Raw genomic sequence first — 27,446 nt, forward strand, 5'->3', positions numbered from 1 at the left:
TTGTGAATTGTGACAATCACTCATTCAACTTGGTGGGTGTACATGCAGCCAAGCATGATGCAATGATGGTACATTTTTTTGGAACCTCTACGTGTTTTTCTCTCATTCAAAACAGCACTGGGAAAAACTCAAAAACACCGTGCCTGTGGTTTTTAAGTTGGAGTCTGAAACCAAGTGGAGTGCAGGGCAGAAGCAGTGAAGCCTGTCAACAAGTACCTTGAGGAGATACTTCAAGTTCTCCAGGATGTGATAGACAATGAAAATGAGACCAGTGAAACAAGAACTTACACAAGGCAGCTGTACAACCGCATGTTGAGTTACGATTTTCTGATTTTGCTAGGATTTTGGAACAAAGTACTCATTCGCATTGACCGCATTCAAAAGAGGCTGCAGAATCCTAGTATCAACTTCTACGATGCTGCCCTGGATTTGAAAGCCCTCCGAGATCATTTTTATGATGAAAGAGAAGTGTTGGTCAGTGAGTCACTCGAAGAAGGAGTCGGTCTCTGTCAAGAATGGAATATTGAAGTTGAAAGACATCAGAGACTAAAGAAATGAATGGCTGATGAGAACTCGAGAGACGCTGGGTTAACAGCTAAGGAGGAAATGGAAAGAGTCATGAAGGGAACACTCAACCATCTTCACAGAGAAATGGATGAAAGGTTCGCTTGTTTGCACAACACTGACGCCAAGTTTGGGTGCCTTCTCGATGTCGAGGGACTGTGTTACGGCGTCTAAAGAAGAAGTGTGAAAATTTGGGCGAATTGTACAGCTCTGATGTTGATGGACAGCAGCTATATGAAGAAATTTTGGATTGCAGAATGTTGCTATCAAGGTGGGTCAACATGAAAATATCAAGGCCTGAAGAGCTTCTTGAATTTATTGTTCAGTATGGAGATGACAGTGTCTTCCCCAATCTTCGCATTGCTATTCAGATAATGCTAACCATCTCAGTTTCCATCGCCAGTTGTGAGAGATCATTCAGCAAGTTTTGAGAGCCTCTCAAATACTTTCATATTTGAGAGCCTCCATGGATCAAGGCAGACTCCGTGATCTTGCCCTGCTGAGTGTAGTAAGAGAAGAAACTGGAAAAAACTGACTTTGATCACATCATAGACCAATTTGCATCCGTGAAAGCCAGGAAGGTGCAGTTATAATTTTCAAGTAGTGCCATAATTTGTTAATTAAAAGATTAACGAGCTTGACTTGTATTTTTCAGCTGATATTATGGCAAAGTTATCTAAAAGATGGGTGTCAGATGTTTGGACGGGGTGCAATTTCAGTGCTTGCCATAGGCGCTATTTTCCGTAGATACGCCCCTGCCCACAACTCCACCCATCTTTGTATCATCGGCAAACTTAACCACAAATCTATTAACCCCATCGTTCAAATCATTGACATACATTGTAAAAAGCAGCCGTCCCAACACTGACCCTGTGAAACTCCACTGGTAACCGGAAGCCAACCAGAATAGGATTCCTTTATTCCATCAGCCAATGTTCCACCCATGCTAGTAACTTCCCTATAATTCCACGGGCTCTTAACTTGCTAAGCAACCTCATGTGCGGCACCTTGTCAAAGGCCTTCTGAAAATCCAAGTACACCACATCCACTGCATCTCCTTTGTCTACCCAGCTTGTAATTTCCTCAAAAAATTGCAGCAGGTTAGTCAGGCAGGATTTTCCTTTCAGGAAACCATACTGTCTTTGGCCTATCTTGTCATGTGCCTTCAGGTACTCCATAATCTCATCCCTAACAATCGATTCCACCAACATCCCAACCACAGAATTCAGGCTAACTGATGTCAGGTTTTAAGGAAGTAGAGGCACCACAGAAGGACTTAAGACAGATTAGGAGAATGTGCAAGAAATGGCAGATGGAATATAATATTGTGAAGTGTATGGTCATGCACTTTGGTAGAAGAAATCAAAGGGTTGACTATTTTCTAAATGGAGAGAAAATACAAAAAACTGAAGTGCAAGGGAGTTGGGAGTCCTTGTGTAGGTTCTCTGAAGGTTAACTTGCAGTTGAGTCTGTGGTGAGGAAGGCAAATGCAATGTTAACATTTATTTCAAGAGGACTAGAACATAATATTACAGCTATATAGGACCCTGGTCAGACCCCACTTGGAGAACTGTGTTCAGTTCTGGTCACCTCACTACAGGAAGGATATGGAAACTATAAAAAAGGTGCAGAGGAGATTTAAAGGATGTTGCCTGGATTGGCGAGCATGCCTTACGAGAATAGGTTGAGTGAACTTGGCCTTTTCTCCTTAGAGTGACGGTGGACGAGGTGATCGTGTGGATAGTCACAGGCTTTTTCCCAGGGCTGAAATGACTAACATGAGAAGACATAGTTTCTTCTTTGGAAGTAGGTACAGAGGAGATGTCAGGGGTAAGTTTTTTTTCCCCGCAGAGAGTGGTGAGTGCGTGGAATGGGCTGCTGGCAACGGTGGTGGAAGCGGATACAATAGGGTCTTTTAAGAGACTCCTGGATAGAAAGTTTCTTAGAAAAATAAAGGGCTATGGATAACCCTAGGTAATTTCTAAAGTAAGTACACGTTCGGCACAGCATTGTGGGCTGAAGGACCTGTATTGTGCTGTAGGTTTTCTATGCTTTCTATGTTTCTATAAAAGCAAGGATGTAATGTTGAAACTTTATAAAGCACTGGTGAGGCCTCACTTGGAGTATTGCGAGCAAGTTTGGGCCCTTTATCTCAGAAAGGATGTGCTGAAACTGCAGAATGTTCAAAGGAGGTTCACGAAAATGATTCCAGGATTGAGGCTTGTCATACGAAGAGCATTTGATGGCTCTGGGCCTGTATTCATTAGAATTCAGAAGCATGAGGAATGACATCTTCAAAACCTAACAAATGGTGAAAGGCCTTGATACAGTGGATTTGGAGAGGATGTTTCCAATGGAGGGAGAGTCTAAGACCAGAAGACACAGCTTCAGAATAGAAGGGTGTCGTTTTAGAACAGAGATGAGGAGGAATTTCTTTAGCCATAGAGTAGCGAATCTGTGGAATTATTTGCCACAGGCAGCTGTGGAGGCCAAGCCTTCATGTATATTAAAAGCAGAGGTTGATAGATTCTTGATTGGTTTGGGCATGAAGGGATATGGGGAGAAGGCAGGAGATTGGGGCTGAGAGGAAAATTGGATCAGCCATGATGAAATGGCAGAGCAGATTCGGCAGGCCAAAAGGCCTAATTCCGTATCTTCTGGTCTTAAGGTAAACAGAGAGCAATCTGTCTAACAGATCATTGTCTTTTGTATGTGAAAATGCTTCCCAGTATTTGGAGTATTTTCACTAAACTGAAGATTTTTAAAGAGCTTATTGATGCTAAACTCAGTCAGCCTTTGCCCAGAAATCAACAGGCATTGTTCTCACCTTATTCTCTAGCTCAGCTTTTTAATGTGTGCTTGAACAAGGTTGAGCGGTCTGGTGCCAAATGTCCTGGTTAAATTACTGGTCTGGAAGTGCCACTTAATATCAATTTTGAAGCAACCTTCCTTCATTTTACTGAAGATTGAAAGAGATGTTCGAATGAGCAGTAATTAGGCAGACTGGATTTATGATTTGTGTTAAGGAGCCGTTCACATTGTCAGTTAAGTGCCCTTATTGTAAATGTACTGGAATAGCTAGGTCAGAGATGTAGACTGATCTTTTGTATCTTTTCTGTATTAGTAGGATATTGTTTGTTTCCATAGCTCCATGGTCTTTATTATATCCAGTTCTCATAACTGTTAACTGAGATCACCCAAAGTTATGTTCTCTTACAACTTAGCAGGAAGCCATGTCACAGTTTCTTAGTTGCTACCTTAATAGGAAGCCACATTCTCAGTATTATTTTAATTTGCATATTTGTCTCCTTTTTCCCTTTGGTTGTTTCTCAGTCTTTATGTGTTTTTCATTGATTCTGTTGTATTTCTTTGTTCTACTGTGAATGCCTGTAACAAAATGAATCTCAAGGTAGTATACGGTGACATATACATACTTGATGATAAATAAATCCGAATCTGAAGTAAATTTATCACACATACTTTGAAGCATACAGCGAAATGCATCATTTGCATTTACAACCAACACACCCAAGGATATGCTAGAGGTGCTTGACTTTGAACTTTGTTAGACTATCCACACAGCCGTTCTGGATAAATGGCTAAACATGCCTGCCCGTGTTTGTCATTCACATGCCGGACGTTGATAAGATGAGGGTTATCTCAGAGCTTCCTTCTCTTGTCAGCTACTTAATTGTCCAGCACTATTTATGACTAGATGCAACAGGACTGCAAAGCTTTGATATGATCCACTAATTTTGCAGCTCTGTCACTTTTCATTTAAATCCAATCATCAACAAGTGCAGCTACACACATCAAAGTTGCTTGAATTTCCAGCATCTGCAGAATTCGTCGTGTTTGCGTTTCTAAAAACAAGTGCAGCTAACCTGCTTTTTGTCAATTACACTAACTTGTAGAATGAATGAATTTATTTAAAATGTGTATTTCATTTTTAACATTGTGTCAGTAGCACTGTTACTGTACCCATTGTACTGCACACAAGAGTCCTGACCAGTTACATTACCATCAGGTATGGGAATTGCAAGTCACTACAAAGAATTGCAAGAACTGCTGAGAGAATCATCTTCCACACATCAGTGATACTTACCAGGAGTGCTGCATACACAGGGTGCTTAGCATTGTCAATGATCCCTCCCATCTGTCCAACAATCTCTGACTCCCACCTCCCTGCCCCGCCCCACTATCATTAGGCAGGAGGTACAGCAGCATTAGGACAAGAATTGTTAGGATGGGAAACAGCTTCTTTTCCTGGGCCATAAGATTAGCGAACTCCCTGCCACCTTCCAGGTCTCATTATGTGTTACACTGTCATTCATTAATTTACCAGATGTAATATTGCTTTATGTGTTATGTGTGTGAGTTATATGTACTGTGTTGTTGCATCTTGGACCAGAGGAATGTTGTCTCATTTGGCAGTGTACAGCTAAATGACAATAAACTAAACCTGAATTTGAACTTGAAACACTTCAAAGATAACATCAAAGTCAGCCTAAAGAAGTTTAACATTACATCTAAAAACTGCGAAGACGCTGAACTTAATAGATACACCTTGAAGAAATCTGTTCAACGAGCAGCACTACATGAGAATAACCACCACTGTCTTGCACTGAACAAGCAGCAGCAGCAAAAGGAGAGACAGAACAACCAAAAGACACAACCACTAACCACTGCCACTATTTATTCTTGCCCACACTGCACCAGAATATGTGGATCCCAGACTGGCCTCTACAGCCACCTGAGGACCCACTAATTGACAACCCCTCAACTCAGTGATCACAATACAACTACATGCAGCACGTAACGGTATAACAATTGCGGAATCCATTTTATTTCTGTATAAAAGCTGCAACCTGTGATGGTCAGTGTGGTAATGTGGAGAAGTTCAGCTGCATACATTACAACATCCTTGGAAATATTTTTCTGGATGAGATCAGTTACGCTCATTTACTGTGAGCAAAATCTCACAAGCAGTGACATACTAAATAGTCACTGCAAACATTCATATAAAGCAGATGCTATAAAATAACATTCCCCACTGTGATAAAGACGAGAACCTGAGAGATAAAAGACGAATTATACAGCTAAAGATCTAACAAACTCAATGTTCTTGAAGTGCAGATCACACCATATTATCAGGAGAAATCAGTTGAGCAAAATCTACAACATTGTGGCATCTCACCTCTTTTGAGAAAATACAACTGCTATCTCTTGGCAATTTTTAATCAAGTGGGTATCTCAAAATACAAAGTTTCAAAGGTTCATTTTATTATCAAAGTATGCATGTACAATACAATATTGATATTTGTCTACTCCACATAGCCATTAAGCACAGAAAGACCATGTGTTTGATGAAAAAAAAGTTATCGACTCCCCCCAACGGCACAAAAAAGAAAAACAAAACTCGCAGACCCCAAAATATCCCCCTCACCCACAGCAAAAGACAGTTATAATAACAATCAACGACCCGTCTACACATAACAATCCCCGACCTCTCACTTAAAGAATAGTGACAGTAGCACCAAACCCTAATCCCACCCCCACACACGAAAAATTAACAGATTACCCTCCCCACCAATCTTCCACAAGAAAGAAAACAGCTAAAAACTGAAGGAAACTAATATATAGACCAATAATTACATAAATCTCAGAATATGGGAAATGTCTTTTCATGTGCATACAGGGAGAGCAAATCCAAAAGCTGAATTCTAATTGTCGCCATGCTTTAGGAGAGATGCAAAGGCTTCAGAGGGAATACAGAGATCCAGCTTTACTTATAAACGATTTTGTCCTTGGAAATCACAATAGGTACAAACAACAGATAAAGAGAAACAGTCATAGAGTAACATGGCATGGAAACAGGTCCTACAACACATTGAATCTGCACAAATCGTCACTCACTTACACTAATACACTAATCCAATACTAATTCTATTTTAGTTAACTCAATATTCCCCTCAACTATCCCCAGAGTTCAGCACTTATGAGCTGCCCCCGACACATTTCTTAAGTGCCTTGGTTGTTAACACAAATGATGCATTTCAGTGTCTGTTTTGATGTGCAGGTGATAAATAAAATGAATCTGAATCTGAGCATACACACTTGGGCAATTTGCAGTGGCTAATTGGCATTGGTTTATTATTGACACATGGACGGAGGTACAGTGAAAAGCATCTGTTGATACAGAACAAATCAGAGTGTATTAAGGTAGCACAAGGTAAATCAATAGTGTAATGCAGTCAGACAGTAAGGTGCAAGATCATAACATGGTAGATTTAGTCCATCTTATCGCACTGGGGAACCATTCAGTAGTCTTATAATAGTGGGTAGAATCTGTCCTTGGGTCTGGTGGCACGTACTTTCAGGCTTTTGTACCTTCTGCTTGATGGGAGAAGGATGAAGAGAGAATCTCTGGGGTGGATGAAGATTTTGATCATGCTGGCTGCTTGACCCTGATCGATAAACTACAGAACTTGGGCCTCTGTACCTCCCTCTGCAATTGGGTCCTTGACTTTCTAACCGGAAGACCACAATCTGTGCAGATTGCTGATAATTCTCCTCCTTGCTGACAATCAACACTGGCACACCTCTGGGGTGTGTGCTTAGCCCAAAGCTCTACTCCCTCTATACCCATGACTGTGGCTAGGTATAGTAGTATAGTAGAGCTACTAGGACTTGATGTTTCAATCCCCGTGGTAAATTGGCACTCTCGATGTTGGCGGTGGGCTTGGAGTGGTGACAAGGAGGGAGGGTAGGTACCTCATCTGGGTCATCAGGTGGGCACTCTCCTTCTTTGATGTTTCGTTGATAAGCCCACGACGTCTCCAGAGGGCTCAACGGTGCTACCTGGCGTCCCAGATACACCCCCTCAGTTCCATACCCTCCTGTCTTCATCACGCAGCCCAGTTGTTGTCTTTCCTTTTAATCCAAATGCAATTGCTGCTTTTGACAAGGACTTGATTGCTTGTTGGAGGGAGTGACCCCTCACCCCCATCTTCTTCAATAGACTGGTCATAGATGTAGCAACGAATCCCATGCGTCCCACTTCTACAGGGAAAATCTTGGTCTTCCAGCCATTCTGGACAGCTTCAGTTGCCAGTTCAGAGTACTTGGTCTTTTTCCTCTCATAAGCTTCTTCGACACCATCTTCCCATGGTACTGTCAATTCCACAATATATGCCAGCTTGGCTGTTGTGGACCACAGGACCAGGTCTGGCCGGAGTGTTGTAACCGCAATGTCTGGGGGAAACACAAGCTTTTTTTCCCCCAAGTCCACGCCCATTTTCCAATCCCGAGCAACCTGCAGAATGCTTACATCTTTTCATGTTATATGGTGCTCTGGAGGTTGGCCTGCTGGTACAAATCGTGTGACGTGGACATTTCCTGCCGATGTTTGTGGGAGAGCATTTGTGGTGATTTGCCTCTGTTCTAAGATTGATGCCAGCTGTCTGAGAACTTGGTTATGCCACCAAGTGTACTGCCCCTGGGTGAGGCTCGTGGTGCATCCTGTTAAAATGTGCCTTAGTGATGCAGGTTCTTGACAAAGAAAGTAAGCAGGGTCTTCTCCCCATCGCTGGTTCAGGTTCTGGGGTGTGGGTAGGAGGTCATAAGTGGCTCTGATGACAAAACTTAGCTGAGATCCCTCCATCTCCCAGATGTCACGCCAGCTAAGTTTCCTCTTTTCCAGGCTCTCCCAATTAGTCCACTGGCCCTGCTTGGCCATTGAGACATAGCTCAAATACCATCTATAAATTTGCTGATGATACAACAGATAGAGATGAGAGGGTATACAGGAGCAAGATATACCAGCTAGGTGAGTGGTGTTGTAGCAACAAACTTCCACTCAATGTCAGTATAATGAAAGAGCTGATTGTGGACTTCAGGAAGGCCAAGACAAGGGAATACAAACCAATCCTCATACAGGGATCAGAAGTGGAGAGAGTGAGCAATTTCACGTTCCTGGGTATCAAGATCTCTGAGGATCTAACCTGGTCCCAACATATCGATGCTACTATAAAGAAGGCAAGACAGCAGCTATGTTTCATTAGTGATGTACCATGGAGAGCATTCTGACTGGCTATATCATTATTAGGCATGAGGGTGGTGTGGGGACTACTGCACAGGACTGAAAGAAGCTACAGAAAATTATTAAATTAGTCAGCTTCATCTTGGGTACTAGTCTCCACAGTATCCAAGGCAACTTCAAGAAGCAGTGCCTCAGAAAGGCGGTGTCCATTATTAAGGATCCTCATCACCCAGCACATGCCCTCTTCTCATTGTTACCATCGGGAAGAAGGTACAGAAGCCTGAAGGCACACTCTCAGCGATATAGGAACAGCTTCTTCCCCTCTGTCATACAATTCCTAAATGGACATTGAACCCATGATCACTACCTCACTTTTTTAAAAAATACATTATTTCTGCACTATTTTTAATCTATTTAATATGCATATACATACTTACTGTAATTGATTTACTTATTTATATTTTTTCTTTCTAGTTTAATCATGTATTGCATTGTATGACAAAAGCCGGTGATAATTACAGTACCCAGATTCTGATTTACTGAGGCAGTAAGAAGTAAAGACAGAATCTATGGAGGGGAGCTGGTACCTGTTAATTTACAACTTGCACATCTAAAAAGTGGCAGGAAATTGAAGTCACTGAGAGATTGTGCAAAGTTGGCACAATCCTAAAGTGCACAAGTAGCCCTGGATGGCAGGATTAAAGCTAGGTCACTGGAACTATAAGGGCGAAAAGATGCTCTCAACAAATTAGTGCTCTCTAAGATAACTCTGATTGGAATTTCTATGTAGTTAATCTAATACTTCATGCAATATATTGCACATGCAACTAAATATCTGTTACAACGAAAAGCAAATCCAACATGGGTTTTACATCCTTTACATTGTTTTTATCTTTTCCCATCAATGAAGTGCCCAGGTATCAGTTTGGAGTGGCTACCACTGAAGGCCATTGATGGGTGGGTCTGTGATACTGCTCAGTGCTGCACCCTAGCTGTTACAGTGAGCATCAACAATGCCAGGGATCAACAGTAGCTGCTTTGTGTTGACAGAATATACCCACATCCTTGGTCCCCCTCCTCCAGTTGGAATGAGATGGAAGTTGCCACCTCCCATCTTTATATGTCTGCTTAGCTCCCTTTTCTATAGTATCAACCTCTAGGGTCAACTGTTGAACTTATTATGGAAAGCCCTCTGGGCTGGAAAAAGCTGTATAGATAAACAAAGGGGGGAGTGGAGGGAAGAGAGAAGCTTCCAAGACACTCAATTGTGTTGGCCAGGGTGCAGGTCAGAGATCCACACATCAGTGCTGAATAGCCAACAGTCAGTCCTCACAAGCAGCCTCTGCACAGTGATTTGCGCAAAGTTCCTGGCAAAGCAGACTGTCATCTTTTATACATAATGCTGTAATGATTCCTTTTCATCCTGATTCCATTAGCACACCCGATCCTGCAGGCCAAGCCACCAGTAAATAATTTGTTTCCCCACTGCCTTGCTTTGTGTGAGCGAGACAATATGAATGTATGTGTATCATACACCGACCACCCACCCCCTGACCATATCCAAGAACAGCAAGGCTTGAGAGCCTATTCTAGGAAGATAACCACAAGACTCTTTTGCAATATATTAACTTTACATAATTTTGTGCCAATATATTCCAGTTATCAGTACACAATGTTTTGATTCCTACTAGCACAGTTCAGTTAACACCAGATTTGTGTTTCTAAAACCAGAGAAATTTGTAGCCACACACACACAATAAAAGAATTTGTACAAGCTGATTTCTAACAAGAGTGAAAGCTGAAGAAAATTTCATAGAAAATGGGTAACTGTTTTAATGACTATCTTAAACACTGGGGGCATTGTTCAGAGTTTAAAAACCTGTCCTGAAAAAGGGTAACAAGACAATGTCTAGTTATGTAGCAATTAATACTACATATTTTTTAAAAAGTTCAAGAATTTTTAAAATATTTATGACCCTTCATTATCATAATCATTCAGCCAAGTGTTAAACCAGAATTAGAAAAATATAATTCAAATTCATACCTGTCACTTAGGATGCTAGTGATTCGAAGGAGATATATACCAGCCAAACACAAACATTGACATATCTGACCATTTTGAATTCAGTCCATTGATCACAAGGCTCAGTATTGGATACTTTAACAGTGAGCATTCATATCAACTTTAGTACTGTATCTACCATCTCATTTCAGCTCAGGAGCTACTTATTTCTAGCTTTTGAACTTCATGTTTTATTTTTATTTCAAATCATATTTTTTTTTATTCGTCACCATTGACCAGAAATTCAACTAGACCAGCCGCATATACATTGCATACTGGGTAGAAGAATAGGTCATCAGTTGGTATCCTATGGTAAAGTGGAGAAGGCAAGAATTCACCTGCTGACACCCAAAATCTTTTGGTACCTACAAAGCATAAAGCAAAAGTGCAGCTCCATCAACTCTCAAGATGTTGGTGCTGGAAGCATGGCAGCACTCGTGGGCTGCCCCCAGCACACCCTCAGAGTGTTGGTCGTTGACGCAAACGATGCATTTCGCTGTATGTTTCAATGTGCATGTGACAAATAAAAGTTAATCTTTAATCACTTTAGCCTCAAAGTGAAAGTAGCCTGATCAACAACCTAAATATTCACTTCCAACACTGTTGATTAGAGATTACAGTGTGTACCATTTGCAAGATGCAGTGTAATCTGTCCACACCACTGTGCCGGCAGATTCCAAAGCCATGCCATCTACATACAACAAATAAAGGCAAGACAAGCAGAAAGATTTGAACATCAGCACCAGTGGGGATCTCTCCTAGTTGCACACAGTGCACATTTGTAAATATATCACCGGTGCCATCACTGCAGGTCTGAATCCTGGAATTCCCAGCCCAACGGTGCTTTCTTAACCTGAAGAAACGCAGACAATCAAGGCACTAACACACACTACCATCTCAAGGGCATGTAAATGTTGGTCAGCATCTATTGAAGGGAATAAATCTCTGTCAAGATCTCCGAGGATCTAACCTGGTCCCAACATATCGATGCAGTTACAAAGAAGGCAAGACAGCGGCTATACTTTATTAGGAGTTTGAAGAGATTTGGTATGTCAACAAATACACTCAAAAACTTCTATAGATGTACTGTGAAGAGCATTCTGACAGGCTGCATCACTGTCTGGTATGGGGCAAGGCTACTGCAGAAGACTGAAAGAAGCTGCAAAGGGTTGTAAATTTAGTCAGCTTCATCTTGGGCACTAGCCTACAAAGTACTCAGGACATCTTCAAGGAGCGGTGTCTCAGAAAGCAGCATCCATTATTAAGGATCTCTAGCACCCAGGGCATGTCCCTTTCTCACTGTTACCATCGGGAAGGAGGTACAGAAGCCTGAAGGCACACACTTGGTGATTCAGGAACAGTTTCTTCCCCTCTGCCATCCAATTCCTCAATGAACATTGAACCCTTGGACGCTACCTCACTTTTTTTTTTAAAGATTTAGTATTTCTATTTTTTGCAGGATTTTTAATCTATTTAATATATGTATGCTGTATAAAGTATATTGATTAAGATTTATTATTATTATTTTTCTATATTATGTATTGCACTGAACTACTTCTACTAAGTTAACAAAATTCAGTCACATGCTAATAAACCTGATTCTGATTCTGAAACAGTCAACATTTCAGGCTGAGACTCTTCATCAGGTGCTAATGAAAAGCATTGGCCTGAAATGTCAACTGTTTAATTCCTTCCAAAGATGTCGCCTGACCTGCTGAGTTCCTCGAATATTTTGTGTGTGTTGCTCTGGATTTCCAACATCTGCAGAATCTCCTGTTTATAAATGTGGGTCAGGCCAGAGATGCCTAAATCCAAAAAGGAACGTAAAAAAGTATTCAGCAAAATTATATATTTAAGTTGTTAAAGTAAAAGATGATCACAACTGCCTTGACTTCCTTATTAAGTACAACTAAATCAAAAGTGATAATAACAATGTTATATTTTTTCAGGTTTTGCTTTATATTTGTGATCATATCTTCATTTTCTTTCACCCCACACATTTTGTGTATTACCCATTTCCATGTCCTTTTACAACTATTTTCACCACACCATGCCCCTGAAGATTATCACACAAACAGATGTAGCAACAATTTAAAAACCATGTGCAGCATTATTAAAATAAAATGAATGAAAGTGTAAAAGACATATGGTTGACACTTATAGCCACATGGTATTCTACTCTACTAAAACAAATTAAATTTTTCAGGTCAGCCTTTAGGAACGATTTTCTACTTTAAAAAAAACTTCTTTAACCTGAAAATTTCAAACTATGTTTATGTCTAAATTTTCTTTTGTTTTATCCAGATATAAGGCTAGATATGTGGCATTCAAATCTGGTGATCCTGCACTATAAAAGGCCAGGTATGATTTACGGAGGGCTATCTCAAGAGCAAAAGAACAATTCCAATTGAGGCTAGAGGCAGAATTGGAGACAATACTGCCTGCAAACCAAAACCTAACCATGAATGGTAGTGAAGATTCACTCCCAAATGAGCTCAACAACTTTTATGCATGCTTTGAAAGGAAGAATAAGAGCTACAGCTACGAGGATCCTAGTAGCATCTGATGATCCTGTGATCTCTGTCTCAGAGGCTGACGTCAGAACGTCTTTCAAGCGGGTGAACCCTTGCAAGGTAACAGGCCCTGATGGTGTACCTGGTAGGGCTATGAAAACCTGTGCCAACAAGCTGGCGGGTGCGTTCAAAAACATTTTCAATCTCTTTGTTTCAAGTTCCCACCTGCTTCAAGATTACAACAATCATGCCAGTGCCCACACAGAGCAGGGTGAGCTGCCTTAATGATTATCGTCTCTCAGTACTCACACTTAAGTGCTTTGAAAGATTGGTTATGTCTAGAAACAACTCCTGCCTAGGCGAGGATCTAGACCCACTGTAATTTGCCTATCGCACAATAGGTCTACACCAGATGTGACCTCATTGGCTCCTAATGTGGCCTTGGATCAGCTGTACAAAATAAATACTTACGTCGGGCTCCAGTTTATTGACTACAGCTCAGCATTTAACACAATCATTCCTATAGTTCTGATCAAAAAGCTCCAAATCCTGGGTCTCTGTACCTTGTTCTGCAGCTGGATCCTCAATCTTCCTGACCAGAAGATCACAGTCTGTGCAGATCAGAAATAACATCTCCACCTCGCTGATAATCAACACTGGCACACCTCAAGGATGTGCGCTTAGTCCACTGCTCTACTCTCTCTATACCAATGACTATGTGACTTGGCACAGCTCAAATGCCATCTATAAATTTGGTAACAACACAAGTATTGTTAGCAGAATTTCAGATGGTGATGTGAGGCATACAGGAGCGAGATAGATCAGCTAGTTGACTGGTGTCATAGCAACAACCTTGAACTCAAAGTCAAAGTCAATAAGACCAAAGAATTGATTGTAGACATCAGGAAGGGTATGACAAGGGAGCACACAACAGTCCTCATTGAGGGATCAGAAGTGGAAAGGGTGAGCAATTTCCTGCATGTCAACATCTGTGAAGATCTATCCTAGACCTGTACAGGATCAAAATATGCTGCAGAAAGTTGTAAGCTCAGCCAGCTCCATCATGGGCATTAGCCTCCGCAGAACATGTCCTCTTCTCATTGCTATATTAGGGAGGAGGTACAGGAGCCTGAAGGCACACGCTCAGTGTTTCAGGAATACCTTCTTCCCTTCAGCCATCAGATTTCTGATGGACATTGAACCTATGAACACTACCTCACGACTTCGTATTTTCTTCTCTTTTTGCACTACTTATTTAACGTAGCATTTAAATATATAAGTATTCAAAATAAAACTGTAATTTACAGTACTGTAATTTACAGTTTTAAGTATTGCAATGGACTGCTGCCGCATAACAAATTTCACAACATACGCCAGTAACATTAAACCTGATTCTGAAAATCTCAGTGCAATCTGTTGGAAGGAAATACTAGTTTTAGCACAGTTTCCAGTTACTATTTAAATCCTATAATTACACTTTCTGGTAACACATAGAAGAGGTCTCTTCTTGCAGTAACTTATATGTATCAAACACCAACAGATAGACCAAGAATTTAGAATCCTGAAATCTACTATTGGAATGAGATTGCCTAATTAAATGCAACTGTAAATTATGAAAAGCAACACACACAAATGCTGGAGTAACTCAGCAGGTCAGGCAGCATCTATGGAAAAGAGTAAACAGTCGATGTTTCAAGCAGAGACCCTTCCTCAGGACCGGAAAGGAATGGGGAAGATGCCAGAATAAAAAGGTGGGGAGAGAGGAAGGTGGATAGCTAGAAGGTGACAGGCAAGGCAAGGCCTGCAGAAAAGATTTAAAAAAACTGGAGAGGGAGGAATCCTAGAGGAGAGGAGTGTGGAACATAGAAGGTAGGGGGGTGTGCCCAGGGGGAGGTGATAGGCAGGTGAGAGGAGGCATGAGGGCAAAGCGGGGAAGAAGAGGAGAGGGGGATAGATTTTTCTTTTACCAGAAGGAGAAATCAAAATTCACACTACCAGGTTGCAGGCTACCCAGACAGAATATAAGGTGTTTCTCCTCCACTCTGAAAGTGGTCTCAGCACGGCATGGCCATCAACTAACATTTCGGAATGGGAATGGGAATCAGAATTAAAATATTTGGCCACCAGGAAGTTCCACTTTTGGCGGATGGAGCAGAGGTGTTCGACGATTTACGACTGGCCTTACCAGTGTTGAGGAGGCCACAGCAGGAGCACCGGACGCGATAGATGACCCTAGCAGATTCGCAGGGGATGTGTTATCTCATCTGGAAGAACTGGTTGGGGCTCTGAATGGAGGTGAGGGAGGAGGTGAATGGGCAGGTGTAGCACTTAGACCGCTTACAGGGATAAGTACTGAGAGGGAGATTAGTCAAGAGGGATGAATAAACAAGGGAATCACTGAAGGAACAATTCCTGCGAAAAGTGGGGAGGGGGGTGGTGGCAAGTAAAGATATGTTTAGTCATAGGAACCCTTTGGAGATGGCAGAAATTGCAGTGGATGGTGTGTTGGATGTGCAGGCTCATGGGATGGTTGGTAAGGCGGAGGGAAGAAGGGATGTGCACCATTTTCAGGAAATAGGGATGTGGGTGATGACAACATCAGTAGTGGTGGAAGGGAAATCCTACTCTTTGAAGAAGGAGGACATCTCTAATGCACTGCAAAAGTAAGCCACATTCTGGGAACAGATGTGACAGAGATGAAGGAACTGAAAAAAAAGGGAATAGCATTTTTATAATAGTGTGGGAAGAGGTATAGTCAAGATTACAGTGGGAATCAGGTTTATAAAAGATGTCAGTTGACAGTTTGTCTTCAGAGATGGAGACAGAAATACTGAGAAAGGGGAGGGAGGTGTCAGAAATAGACCAAGTGAACTTAAGGGCAGGGTGGAAGATGGAGCCAAAGCTGATGAAACTGACCAGCTCAGAATGGGTGCATGAAACAATGCCTATGCAGTCATCAATGTACTGGAGGAAGAGTTGGGAAGCATTAACCGGGGAAGGCTTGGAACATGGACTATTCTACATAGCCAGTGAAGAGGCAGGCTTTGCTAGGGCCCTTGCGGTTGCCCATGGCTACCCCTTGTCTAGAGAAAATGGGAGGAGCCGAACGAAATGTCGTTGAGGGTGATGACCAGTTCAGCCAGACGGAGGAGGGTGGTGGTGGAGGGGAATTAGTTGGTTCTTTTATTAAGAAAGAAGTGGAGAGCTTTAAGCAACACGCACAAAATGCTGGAGGAACTCAGCAGGCCGGGCAGCATCCATAGAAAAAAGTACAGCAGGTTTCAGCCTGAAACGTCAACTGTATTATTTTCTATGGTTGCTGCCTGGCCTGCAGAGTTCCTCCTGCATTTTGTGTGTGTTACTTGGATTTCCAGCATCTGCAGATTTTCTCTTGTTCAGGAGAGCTTTAAGGCCTTCTTGATGGTGGAAGAGAAGTGCATAGACACTGGACATCCATAGTGAAAATGACAGAGTCAGGGCCAGGGAATTGAAAATTACTGAGGAGATGGAGAACATGAGAATAACATGTCGTTGTTATAGGAGGGAAGGGACTGAACCCAGGGGGATAGAATGGAGTTGAGGTACGAGGACACAAGTTCAGTGGGGCAGGAGCAGGCAAAGACAATAAGCTTACCTGGACAGTCAGGTCTGTGGTTCTGAGTAAGAGGTAGAAACGAGCAGTTCAGGGTAAGGGAACTGTGAGTTTGGTGGCAGTGGATGAGGTCACCGATGGTGTTGGAGATAGCTTTCTGATTGTCCGATGAGGTCTTCTTCAAGGTGTAGGTATAAGGGGGTATCTGAGAGTTGCCGCCTGGCCTCAGTAAGGTAGTCAATCTGCCATACCACAGCAGAGCCCCCTTTTTCTGCGAGTTTTATGGTAAGGTTGGGACTGGTGTGGAGAGAGTAGAGGGTGCTGCGTTCGGAGGGGATAAGGTTTGAAGAGGAGTGAGGAATGCTTAAGTTCAGCTGGTTAACGTTTTGTTGGCAATTATGAGATGAAAAGATCTGGAGCAGGCAGAGAACCACAGCTGGGTGGCCAAGAAGAGGAGGAGGGTTGGGTACGGGAGAAGGGTCAACAGTATGGGTGTGGAATTCTTGCCAAAGGGATGGGCTTGGAGACAGAGGCGATGGAAGAAGAGCTCGGCCTTGTGGGAGATGCAGAACTCACTGAGGTGTGGATGAAGGGGGAGAAGGGTAAGGTCCTTGCTGAGGACAGAACATTTTGCCTCGGAGAGGGGAAGGTCAGAGGGAATGTTAATGACGCAGCAAAGATTAGAGGTGTGATGGGGGGGTGGGATGGAAAAGAGAGTAAATTATGATTGTACCTCTGCATCATTTCAAATCTGGAATAAAAAAATGCTTTTAATTCATTTCTGGCTCATACTCAGGAGAAAACAATTTTCACTCCACCAGATCCAAACAATTAACAGGCCATTGTAGCAAGAGGTCACAAAGTTGGTAAGGAACAGTTTAAGGATCTTGCCTTGGGGTTTTAATTCAATGTTAAATTAATAAACATTTATTTTAAAGAACATTCCCAGAATAGGATGAAGAATTACAATGTTCTTCTGTAAATATTTTGTTAAAGATTTTTTTTGTAGTCACTTAAGCCAGTAAATTACACATACTTTGTTGATAATTACTACCAAAAATATTTCTCTCAATTTATTTTACCCTGGAACAAAAAAACTTAGTGCAGTTCTATTATAAGGAAATATAGCAAATACAACTGCCTACTCCTACAAATTCCACAGAGAATCCTGGAGCTAACTCCATCTCATCTTTCACACCTTCCATCATATTTCACACATGGATGTATGTACTTTCTGTACAAACATTAAATGCTACTTAGAATGTAAACCTTCTGGACAGGAAGTTTACTTTTGTCCTCCGACATGTGTGACAAAAAGTGAAAAATGCAATGTCCACATGCTCTAATGGGAAAACCTTGTAGCTTTTCAACCTCGTAAAGCCAATCACATCGTTCAGCAGTTTTCAAAACTGAAATGCAATATATATTTAAGCTGGAATGAAAATGAATAAAAATTAGATTTAAAAATTATATTTATCTATTGAAGTCTTTGGCAGTTGTTTTTTTTTAAAAGTTGGATCAATCAGAACATTCTTATTTGGACTTTACTTTCCCTAACAGTTGAAACTTTCAATCATATCACTGGATTTAGTATATGTAAAATTTCCCAGCACATAATTTATACATTGAGTTCAGCTGCATCTAGAATATCCTAACATATCTTAAGCACAAGTACTGAAGGTGTGTCCTTCACTGTTAGAATCCAACTTATTCCCTCGGGAGGTTTTGAAACAAAACTGAAGGTTGAATTTACCTACTGTATATTAAGAATTTTTCTATTATAAAATACTCAGTCAGATTAATCCACCAAGACAGTGATAATTTTGCAGCTTCCTTGGCTATCAATCAACTATTAAAGGCACTTCCTTCTCTCTTCACTAGTTTATCTTAAAATCTATTGTGAATTATCATGTTTCTCCATTTTCAAAAGCTAGCCAGCTTTAAGTACTGAACATTGTCTTTATGTTTTTATTTAGTACAGCACAAGCTGGCAAACTCACTAACAGTGTATTAAATTGTACTGAGCCACCAGCTGAATGCTGAGAATGGGGTAAAGTGGTTGCAGATGGATTGAAGAAGAAAGCAGATAAGTGGTTTCCTCCCACTGTCCAAAGATGAACTGGATAGGTTCACTGGTCATTTTAAAATGTCCTGTGATTAGAAACATAGAAAATAGGTTCAGGAGTAGGCCATTCAGCCCTTCGAGCCTGCACCGCCATTCAGTATGATCATGGCTGATCATCCAACTCAGGACCCTGTACCTGCCTTCTCTCCATACCCCCTGATCCCTTTAGCCACAAGGGCCATATCTAACTCCCTCTTAAATATAGCCAATGAACTGGCCTCAACTGTTTCCTGTGGCAGAGAATTCCACAGATTCACCACTCTCTGTGTGAAGAAGTTTTTCCTAATCTCTGTCCTAAAAGGCTTCCCCTTTATCATCAAACTGTGACCCCTTGTTCTGGACTTCCCCAACATCGGGAACAATCCTCCTGCATCTAGCCTGTCCAATCCCTTTAGGATTTTATACGTTTCAATAAGAACTCCCCTCAATCCTCTAAATTCCAGCGAGTATAAGCCTAGTCGATCCAGTCTTTCATCATATGAAAGTCCTGCCATCCCAGAAATCAATGTGGTGAACCTCCTTTGTACTGCCTCTATGGCAAGAATGTCTTTCCTCAGATTAGGGGACCAAAACTGCACACAATACTCCAGGTGTGGTCTCACCAAGGCCTTATACAACTGCAGTAGTACCTCCCTGCTCCTGTACTTGAATCCTCTTGCTATGAATGCCAGCATACCATTCGCCTTTTTCACCGCCTGCTGTACCTGCATGCCTACTTTCAATGACTGGTGTATAATGACACCCAGGTCTCGTTGCACCTCCCCTTTTCCTAATCGGCCACCATTCAGATAATAATCTGTTTTCCTATTCTTACCACCAAAGTGGACAACCTCACATTACGTTACGGTTAATCGGGGCTGGGATGGTGTTGTTTGAAGGACCAGAAAGGCCTACACCATGCTATAGCACTAGATAAGCACTGAGAAACTGCCTCAATATAGTTGAGAACCTGACGTCTAAGTATTTGAGCACGAGGAATTGTAAACAAGGGTGACATTCAGGAGAAAAGAGTTCATGTTGTCTAGAATATGAATTTAAAATATTTAAACTTGGGAAATGCTTGAATTGTCTTCAGGAGGATTGATTTGAGTAGTTCTTGTCTTCCTTCTGACCTTGCCTTATCTTGTTTATCTAGCTTTTCTATGTAGCAATATATGTACTAAATAAAAACAAAGAATTCTTTGAATTCTTTTCATCAGTATTCTAAATCAGCCTCCTGCAGAAATATGAACAAGGAATTCATTGTTTCCCGCACATGAGAATTCCTGTTGTAGTCTTCAGCTTACTCAGATGGGAGGGGGAACAGCATAGGTCATGGTCCATGTAGGTACCAATGACATGGGTAGGGAGTTCAGGGAGTTAAATGCTAATTTAAAGCACAGGACTTCCAGGGTTATGATCTCAGGATTACTACCCATGCCACGTACTAGTGAGGCCAGAACTAGTAAGATTATACAGCTTAACATGTGGCTAAGGAGGTGGTGTACGAAGAAAGGCATAAAATTTTTGGATCATTGGGCTCTGTTTCAGGAAAGTTGGGATCTGTACAGAAGGGGAGGTTTGTACCTGAACTAGAGGGGGACTAATATTCTAGCTAGAAGGTTTGCTAATGCTGCATGGTGGGGTTTAAACTAGAGTTGCAAGGGGATAGGAACCAAAGTGCCAGAACAGTTAATGGAGAGGTTGTGGAGACAGATATTGGTAAGACTTCAGACAAAGTTAGGAATCAAAAGATTGAGGATGGTGTGACTAGTGTCCTGAGCTGAGTATATTTTAATGCAAGAAGTATCATAGGAAAGGCGGTTGAGCTCAAGGCATGGATCAACACCTGGAATTATGATATTGCAGTCATTAGTGAGACTTGGTTGCAGGAGGGGCAGGACTGACAGCTCAATATTCTGGGGTTCCATTGTTTTAGACATCACAGAGTGGGAGGGATTAAAGGAGGAGGGGTGGCATTACCTGTCAGGAAAATGTCACGACAGCGCTCTGTCAGGACGGACTGACCACCCAACAGTCCTAGGGATTTAGAGGAAGAAATTTGTAATGAGATCACAGACTGTTACAACAAATACAAAGTTATTATAGTAGGTGATGTTAACTTTCCACGTATTTACTGGGAATCCCATACTGTAAAAGGACTAGGTGGGATAGAGTTTGTCAAATGTGTTCAGAGAAGTTTCCTTCATCAGTACATAGAAGTCACAACAACAGAGCGTGCAATACTGGATCTCCTAAAAGGGAATAAGACAGGTTAGGTGACAGAAGCTTGTGTAGGGGAACACTTTGCAACTAGTGACCACAAGGCCATTAATTTCAAAGTAAATATGAAAAATAATAGGTCTGGTTCCACAGGTTGAAATCTTAAATTGGAGTAAGGCCAACTTTGATGGTATCAAAAGTGATCTGGGAAGTGTGGATTGGGACAGGCTGTTCTCAGTCAAAGATGTACTTGGTAAGTGGAATGCCTTCAAAGGTGAAGTTTTGAAAGTACAAAGCTTATACATGTCTGTCAGAATAACAGGTAAAAATAACAAGTGTAGGGTGCCTTGGTTTTCAAGGGATATTAAGGCCCTGGTTAAGAGAAAAAAGGAAATGCATGGTCGGTATAGGCAGGTAGGCACAAATGAGGTGCTTGTTGTCTATAAGAAATACAAGACAACACTGGAAAAAATCAGCTAAAAGAAGGCATAAAGTTGCTCCAGCAGACAACATGAGGGAGAATCCTAAGGGATCAAAAGGATTGCAAGGGACAAGATTTGTCCTCTAGAAGATCAGAATGGTAATCCATGTATGAAGTCAAAACAGATGGGAGAGATCTTAATTTTTTTTGCATCTGTTTTACTCAGGAGATGGAAACAGAGTCTATGGAAGAGAGGCAAAGCAGCATCAACTTCATGGACCCTGTACAGGAAAGGTACCCAAAAGCTGGAGACGAGCCAATGTTGTTCCACTGCTTAATAAAGGCTCAAAACATAAACCAGGAAATTATAGGTCAGTGAGACAGTTGTGGAAAAGTTATCAGAAGGTATTCTAAGGGGCCAGAAATACAAATATTTGGATAGATATGGACTGACTAAGGATAGTCAGCACGGCTTTGTGCATGATAAGTCATGTCTAATCAAGCTTAGAGTTCTTTGAAGAAGTTACCAGGAAAGTATATGAAGACAAGGCAGTGAATGTTGTCTACATGGACTACATGAAGTGTGGGAGAACAAAGCGATTTGGGAATACAGGTCCATAATTCATTGAAGGTGGCATCACAGGTAGCCAGGGTTGTAAAGAAAACATTGGGCATATTGGCTTTCACAGATCAATGCACTGATATAGGAGATGAGATGTTATATTGAAGTTGTACAAGACACTGGTGAGGCTAATTTGGAGTATTGTGAGCAGTTTTGATCACCTACCTACATGAAAGATGTAAACAAGGTTGAAAGAGTACAGAGAAAATTTACAAGGATGTTGCTGGGTCTGGAAGACCTGAATTATAAGGAAAGACTGAACAGGTTAGGACTGAGAATGTGGAATGAGCTGGAGCACAAGTGGTGCATACGTGCTCGATTTCAATGTGAAGAGAAATTTGGATAAGTACATGGATGGCAGAGGTATGCAGGACTATGGTCCTGGTGCAGGTCAATGGAAGTAGGCAATTTAAATGCTTTCAGCATGGACTAGATGGGCCGAAGGACCTGCTTCAATGCTATACTTCTCTATGACTCTGACAGAATTTCAAACAACCCCAAAGTCTCGGCAGCAGGCACTGAGGTACAGACAGGCAGAATGTGGAAGGCCAAGGAAGCAGTGGAGATGACCAAGTCACATCTGAGGCATAGGATTACAGTAGGGACAATGGCATCTGGTGAGGTGGGGCTGAACAGCTTCTGTTCCATCTGCTCTGACAAGGACCAGGGCAGAGACAGACCCAAAAGGAAGAGGTGTGAGCAGCTGTCGAGGAAGTGCGTACCACCAGGATGGCAGGAACAGGGTGGCAGGGAACTTAGACAAGGTTGGAAGGTGTGCTGAAGCTAAAGATCTCCTGGTCCAAGATCTGGCAGGTAGAACCCCAGTGCATCAAGTTCATGACTGGGGCAAGAGTGAAGCACCATAATGTCTTCTCTGCCATGGCAGAGGGACCTTTCAACACATCCTCAAAAGCTGCCCAAAAGTCCTGGGAGAAGGCCACTACCAGTGGCACCATGACCAGGTGGCAGAAAATATCTCCTCAGCCATTAACAACAGTAAGCACCTCCACCAACCTAGAAAGTTCATAGCTTTTGTCAAAGCTGGAGACCAACCACAGCCTTAGCCCAGATCACCAACAGGCTTGCTTGCCACAGTATCTGACTGGCAACTAAAAGCTGATCTTGGGAAACAATTAAAGTTCCCTGGCATAACAGCATCATCATCACTGAGGCCTGCCATGGTCATTGTCCGAAACCTCAAAGCAGATCCACTGTCATGGTAGAACTGACAGTGTCTTGGGAAGATCAGATTGAGGAAGTCTTTAAACCTACGAAAACTAAATACCAAGAGTTGGTAGAGCAGTGCCAGAGACAGGGATAGAGCGCATAACATGAGCCTTTAGAGGTGGAGTGTAGTTTTGCTGGTTAGTTGCTCTGCAGGACCTACTCTCTCCTTGGCATTAAGGGGGCTGCAAAGAAAAGAGTCATCAGGACAGTCACAGAGGCCACCATGACATATCTCAACATCATAGTTCGGGAATTCAGTGAAGTGTTATATGAAAGTTTAATGCAAATCCCCACAGATGAAGAGGAGGTACTCAATGATCCTCAGGCCTAAACTCCAGGACTGATGGGGATTTACTCTATCTAAAAAGGCAAATTTTTTAATCTTCATTGGTAATTGAACCACCAAGTTAATTTTCATCTTCAGTAGATCATATTTCACCTTCACCACTGGTAATCCACCCACCCACCACCCACCTTCACCACTAGTTTACCACCCACCCATTGATTCTACATACTTGTGAAATGCATGTGATCTACTCCAAAACAGCAGGAAGGCCGCTCTGCCAGATATGCTCTTAAAAAAAAAGTTAAAAGGAAAAAAAGTGTTTTAAAATTTAGCGAGAACAACTTTGTGGGTAAGTCATGACACTTTTGCTAATTAGCTTTTAAATACTATTACTCAGCCATTAAGAGCAGCACTATTTCGGTTCATCTATCCAATTACATCATGATTGATCTGACCTCAATGCAGATATATGCATGTTTAGCTTTAATCTCTAACCACTTTATCCAACTAGAAAAAAATTACACATCTCAAGCTTGGAAGTTTCAGTTGAACCCAGCATCTGAAAATTCCTCATTTTTCTAATGGTGGGTTAGGTTGGGGCAGACTGGGGAAAAAAGAACTTGATAATTTCTAACAAATACAAGAAAAAATCTGCAGATGCTGGAAATCCAAGCAACATACACAAAAAGTTGGAGGAATTCAGCAAGCTAGGTAGCATCTGTAAAAAAAAGTACAGTTGATGTTTCTGCAGGACTGGAGAAAAAAAGATGAGGAGTAGATTCTATTCCTCATCCTTTTTCTCCAGTCCTGCCGAACAGTCTCAGCCCAAAATGTTGAATGTACTTTTTTTTTTTATAGATGCTACCTGGCCTGCTGAGTTCCTCCAGCATTTTGTGCGTGTTCCTTGATCATTTCTATCATCCTTTACCAATAACATCATCTGATGTCACTTCTTGAAATGGCTTTAATTTAATGATGCCCTCTTTTTAAAAATCACAGCAAAGAAGGGAAAGGAAATACGAACAGATACAAAAAAAATTGGATATGAAACAGAATGAAAGGAAGTCAAAGACAAGTGCGGACCTCCAACTTGGGAAGAATTAAGAAAGTGGAAGCAATAAATATAACTAAAGGACGTGAACTTTTCAGTAATAGGTCAAATACTGTAAAAGCTGACAACCCTGAAAACAAAATGCCTCTTACCTTTTCCATAGAAGTATTTGCGATAATAATATGCTCCAAGATCAATATGCTCAATGATGTATCTCTTCACTTTCTCTCGATGGATTGCTTGGTTTTCTCTTGGTACCTCTAGAACAGACACTCCTGCATTAGTGCAATGTGAGCTGAGTGAAGATTCAAAGGAGCAACTTTCACTGCAAGTAAATGAACAGGAGTTGGCCCTGGAAAGTGCAATGCGTCTCTCCCCTTCCCCTCCAATCTCATTCCTGAAGTAAGGGCAAGCCAAAGCCAAGTTATTGCTTTTGCCATCTCCTTCGTCAGAATCCAGGCTGTCCTTTGAATTCAGCTCCTCCTTGCTGCCTGTAGGTGACTCACAATTAGTGGAGTAACCTCCCGGGACCGGATGCTGTGAAGCAGCAGAAGCCCCAGTGGTCGTATTTTTTCTTTGCCCCACGTTAGCCCTGTTTGCCATTGCTTCATTCACATTAAACAAGATGCTCTGGACATCATAGTGTGCAAAGCACTTATGACACATCCACAATTGACTGTTTTTCTCCAATCTGTTTTCTTCTTGCTCAAAAGAGAACTTTAATGAATCATGTTCACTTTTCGCAGTTCTCAATTTTCGAAAAAGAGATGTCTCCATTGTTTCAGGTTTCAACCTACGTTTGAACGACTTATCCTTGTCCTTACAAAAGAAAAGTGGGCTATCAATATAATCAAATCCAGAAATTCTGACAAATTCAGCTCGAGAAATACGAGCTGCTGCCTGCAGGCTCGGCGAAACTCCAGAGTCTGAGCACAACAGGTCACTAAACCCAAGTGGGCCAGGGCTCCTTGGTTCTACAGTCTCATTTCTGTATCCTCTAAGCATGGCAAAAAAACTGTCACCGGTGATACCTTGGCGGTCAATTGAAGAAGTGCTTCCATACTCACGATGAAGAGCAGCACCTGTGTTAGGATTTACTGCATTCTGATCAAGAATGTCTTCAGAATCTATGTCACTAATCGTAACATCACTGTTGCTTCTCTGTCTTATTGGGTGAAGTCCCCTTTGTGGGGACCGAGTGAAGAGGTCTCCAAAAATATATCCAGTGTCTGCAAATTCCAAGTCCTCAGTAATATCTGTGGTTTCTTCAGCTAGACCTTCAATAGTTTGATCATTCTGTCCATTCTGACTGGCTCGCATCATGGTTACGGTATCATAACTGGCCAATGATCTACTATCCCACGACATCAGATTACTATTTGTTCCCTCCTTCGAAAATTCTTTCTTTGGAGGCCACTCAGAGATCCTTGCCCTAACACCCATCTTCGGTACAGCAGGTGTTCCATTAACCTGGCTACTGCTGTCTGACTTGCAGGGTGTACCAGAAGGAATGGGAGGTCCCATGTTACCATTAAAGACTTTGTATTTCCTAGCAAATAAATCATCGGACTGCATACTTCTAACAGATTCCACCGAGAATCCTGGAGCACCACTGGAACAAAGCTGTTCTTCGTGTGCTAGCTTTTTGTCATTCATATCCATCCAGAAACCAAGCAACCATGGCACTAGTCTACTTCACCATACAGTCAATGTTGTGAAGTGCTAACAATGTATAAACACTGGGAGGAATGCCCACAAGAAAATGAATCTCAGGGTTGTATTTTGTGACACATATGTACTTAGATAAAAAATTTAATTTGTAATTTGAAGAGAGCTATATTGTTGCAGAATTTGAACATTCAGGTGTACCATCTTCACCACTGAATTATTCTAACAGCACCTGGATTAAATCAAGGAAAATTGCAGTCAGAGTTGTGCATCCTGTATCCTATTTGCATCAGTGTTCAGTTTGTCAAATTGCAAATAACTCAATAGCATCAAAACGTGCAGTGAGGCAGCGACTCAATGCAGAGATGGGCTACACCAGTGTTTCAGAAGTGGATTTTGATTAAGAATCTGCAAAACAAACACAGATAAAATTATCATTAGTAATTGCATGGGAAATTAAAAAAAACACAATTTAAGCCAAAATATGCAACTACTGATTTACAGAAAACTGGAAATTGAATCTGAGTTTCCAGGCTGCAATTCACTATTAGTAATATTTTAAAACTCTTCATAATTAACGATATTTAAGCTATACACAAGCCTTGATAAGAGTTGGCATTATTATTGAAAACTATTGGTAGAATTTGAGAAAAAAACCACCAAGGCTGAAAGGAAAACTATGAACACAGAGAAAAAACATCAGCATAATTTGACATTTTCTTCTTTGGTACTATTTTCTTTACCACTGATTCAAAATGTTTCCACAGGAGTGTTTAGGATAACAATCGAAGACAGTCTGAGGACACACATGAGCAGCACACACAAAAAGCTGGAGGAACTCAGGCAGCATCTATGTAGATAAATAAACAACTGATGTTTTGGGCATCTGCAGAATCTCTTGTGTCTCAGGGCATTCATGCTGGCCTAGCAATGCCAAATATCCTGAAAGATCCTCAATCATATTCATTCTAACTTTATGCTGACACCAGCTCACTCTTTTATAGGAAATATGTGACTAAGCTGTAAAGAGTACAGAAAAGATTTACAAGGATGTTGTCAGGACTAGAGGGCC

General features: G+C 41.6%; 1 protein-coding gene across 2 annotated transcripts in view; it reads right to left on the reverse strand.

Annotated features, from left to right (window-relative positions):
- The window catches only part of sipa1l2 (signal induced proliferation associated 1 like 2), a 500,895-nt gene that overhangs the window by 339,995 nt on the left and 133,454 nt on the right, over window positions 1–27,446 (reverse strand). For both annotated transcript variants that reach the window (XM_072251068.1, XM_072251067.1), the window contains exon 3: window positions 24,859–26,782. In XM_072251068.1, the coding sequence (XP_072107169.1) occupies window positions 24,859–26,368 (1,510 nt within the window). In that variant the 5' untranslated portion in view covers window positions 26,369–26,782. The remainder of the gene's footprint in view (window positions 1–24,858; window positions 26,783–27,446) is intronic.

This window comes from Mobula birostris, chromosome 2, assembly GCF_030028105.1.
Source record: "Mobula birostris isolate sMobBir1 chromosome 2, sMobBir1.hap1, whole genome shotgun sequence".
Lineage (NCBI taxonomy): Eukaryota > Metazoa > Chordata > Chondrichthyes > Myliobatiformes > Myliobatidae > Mobula > Mobula birostris.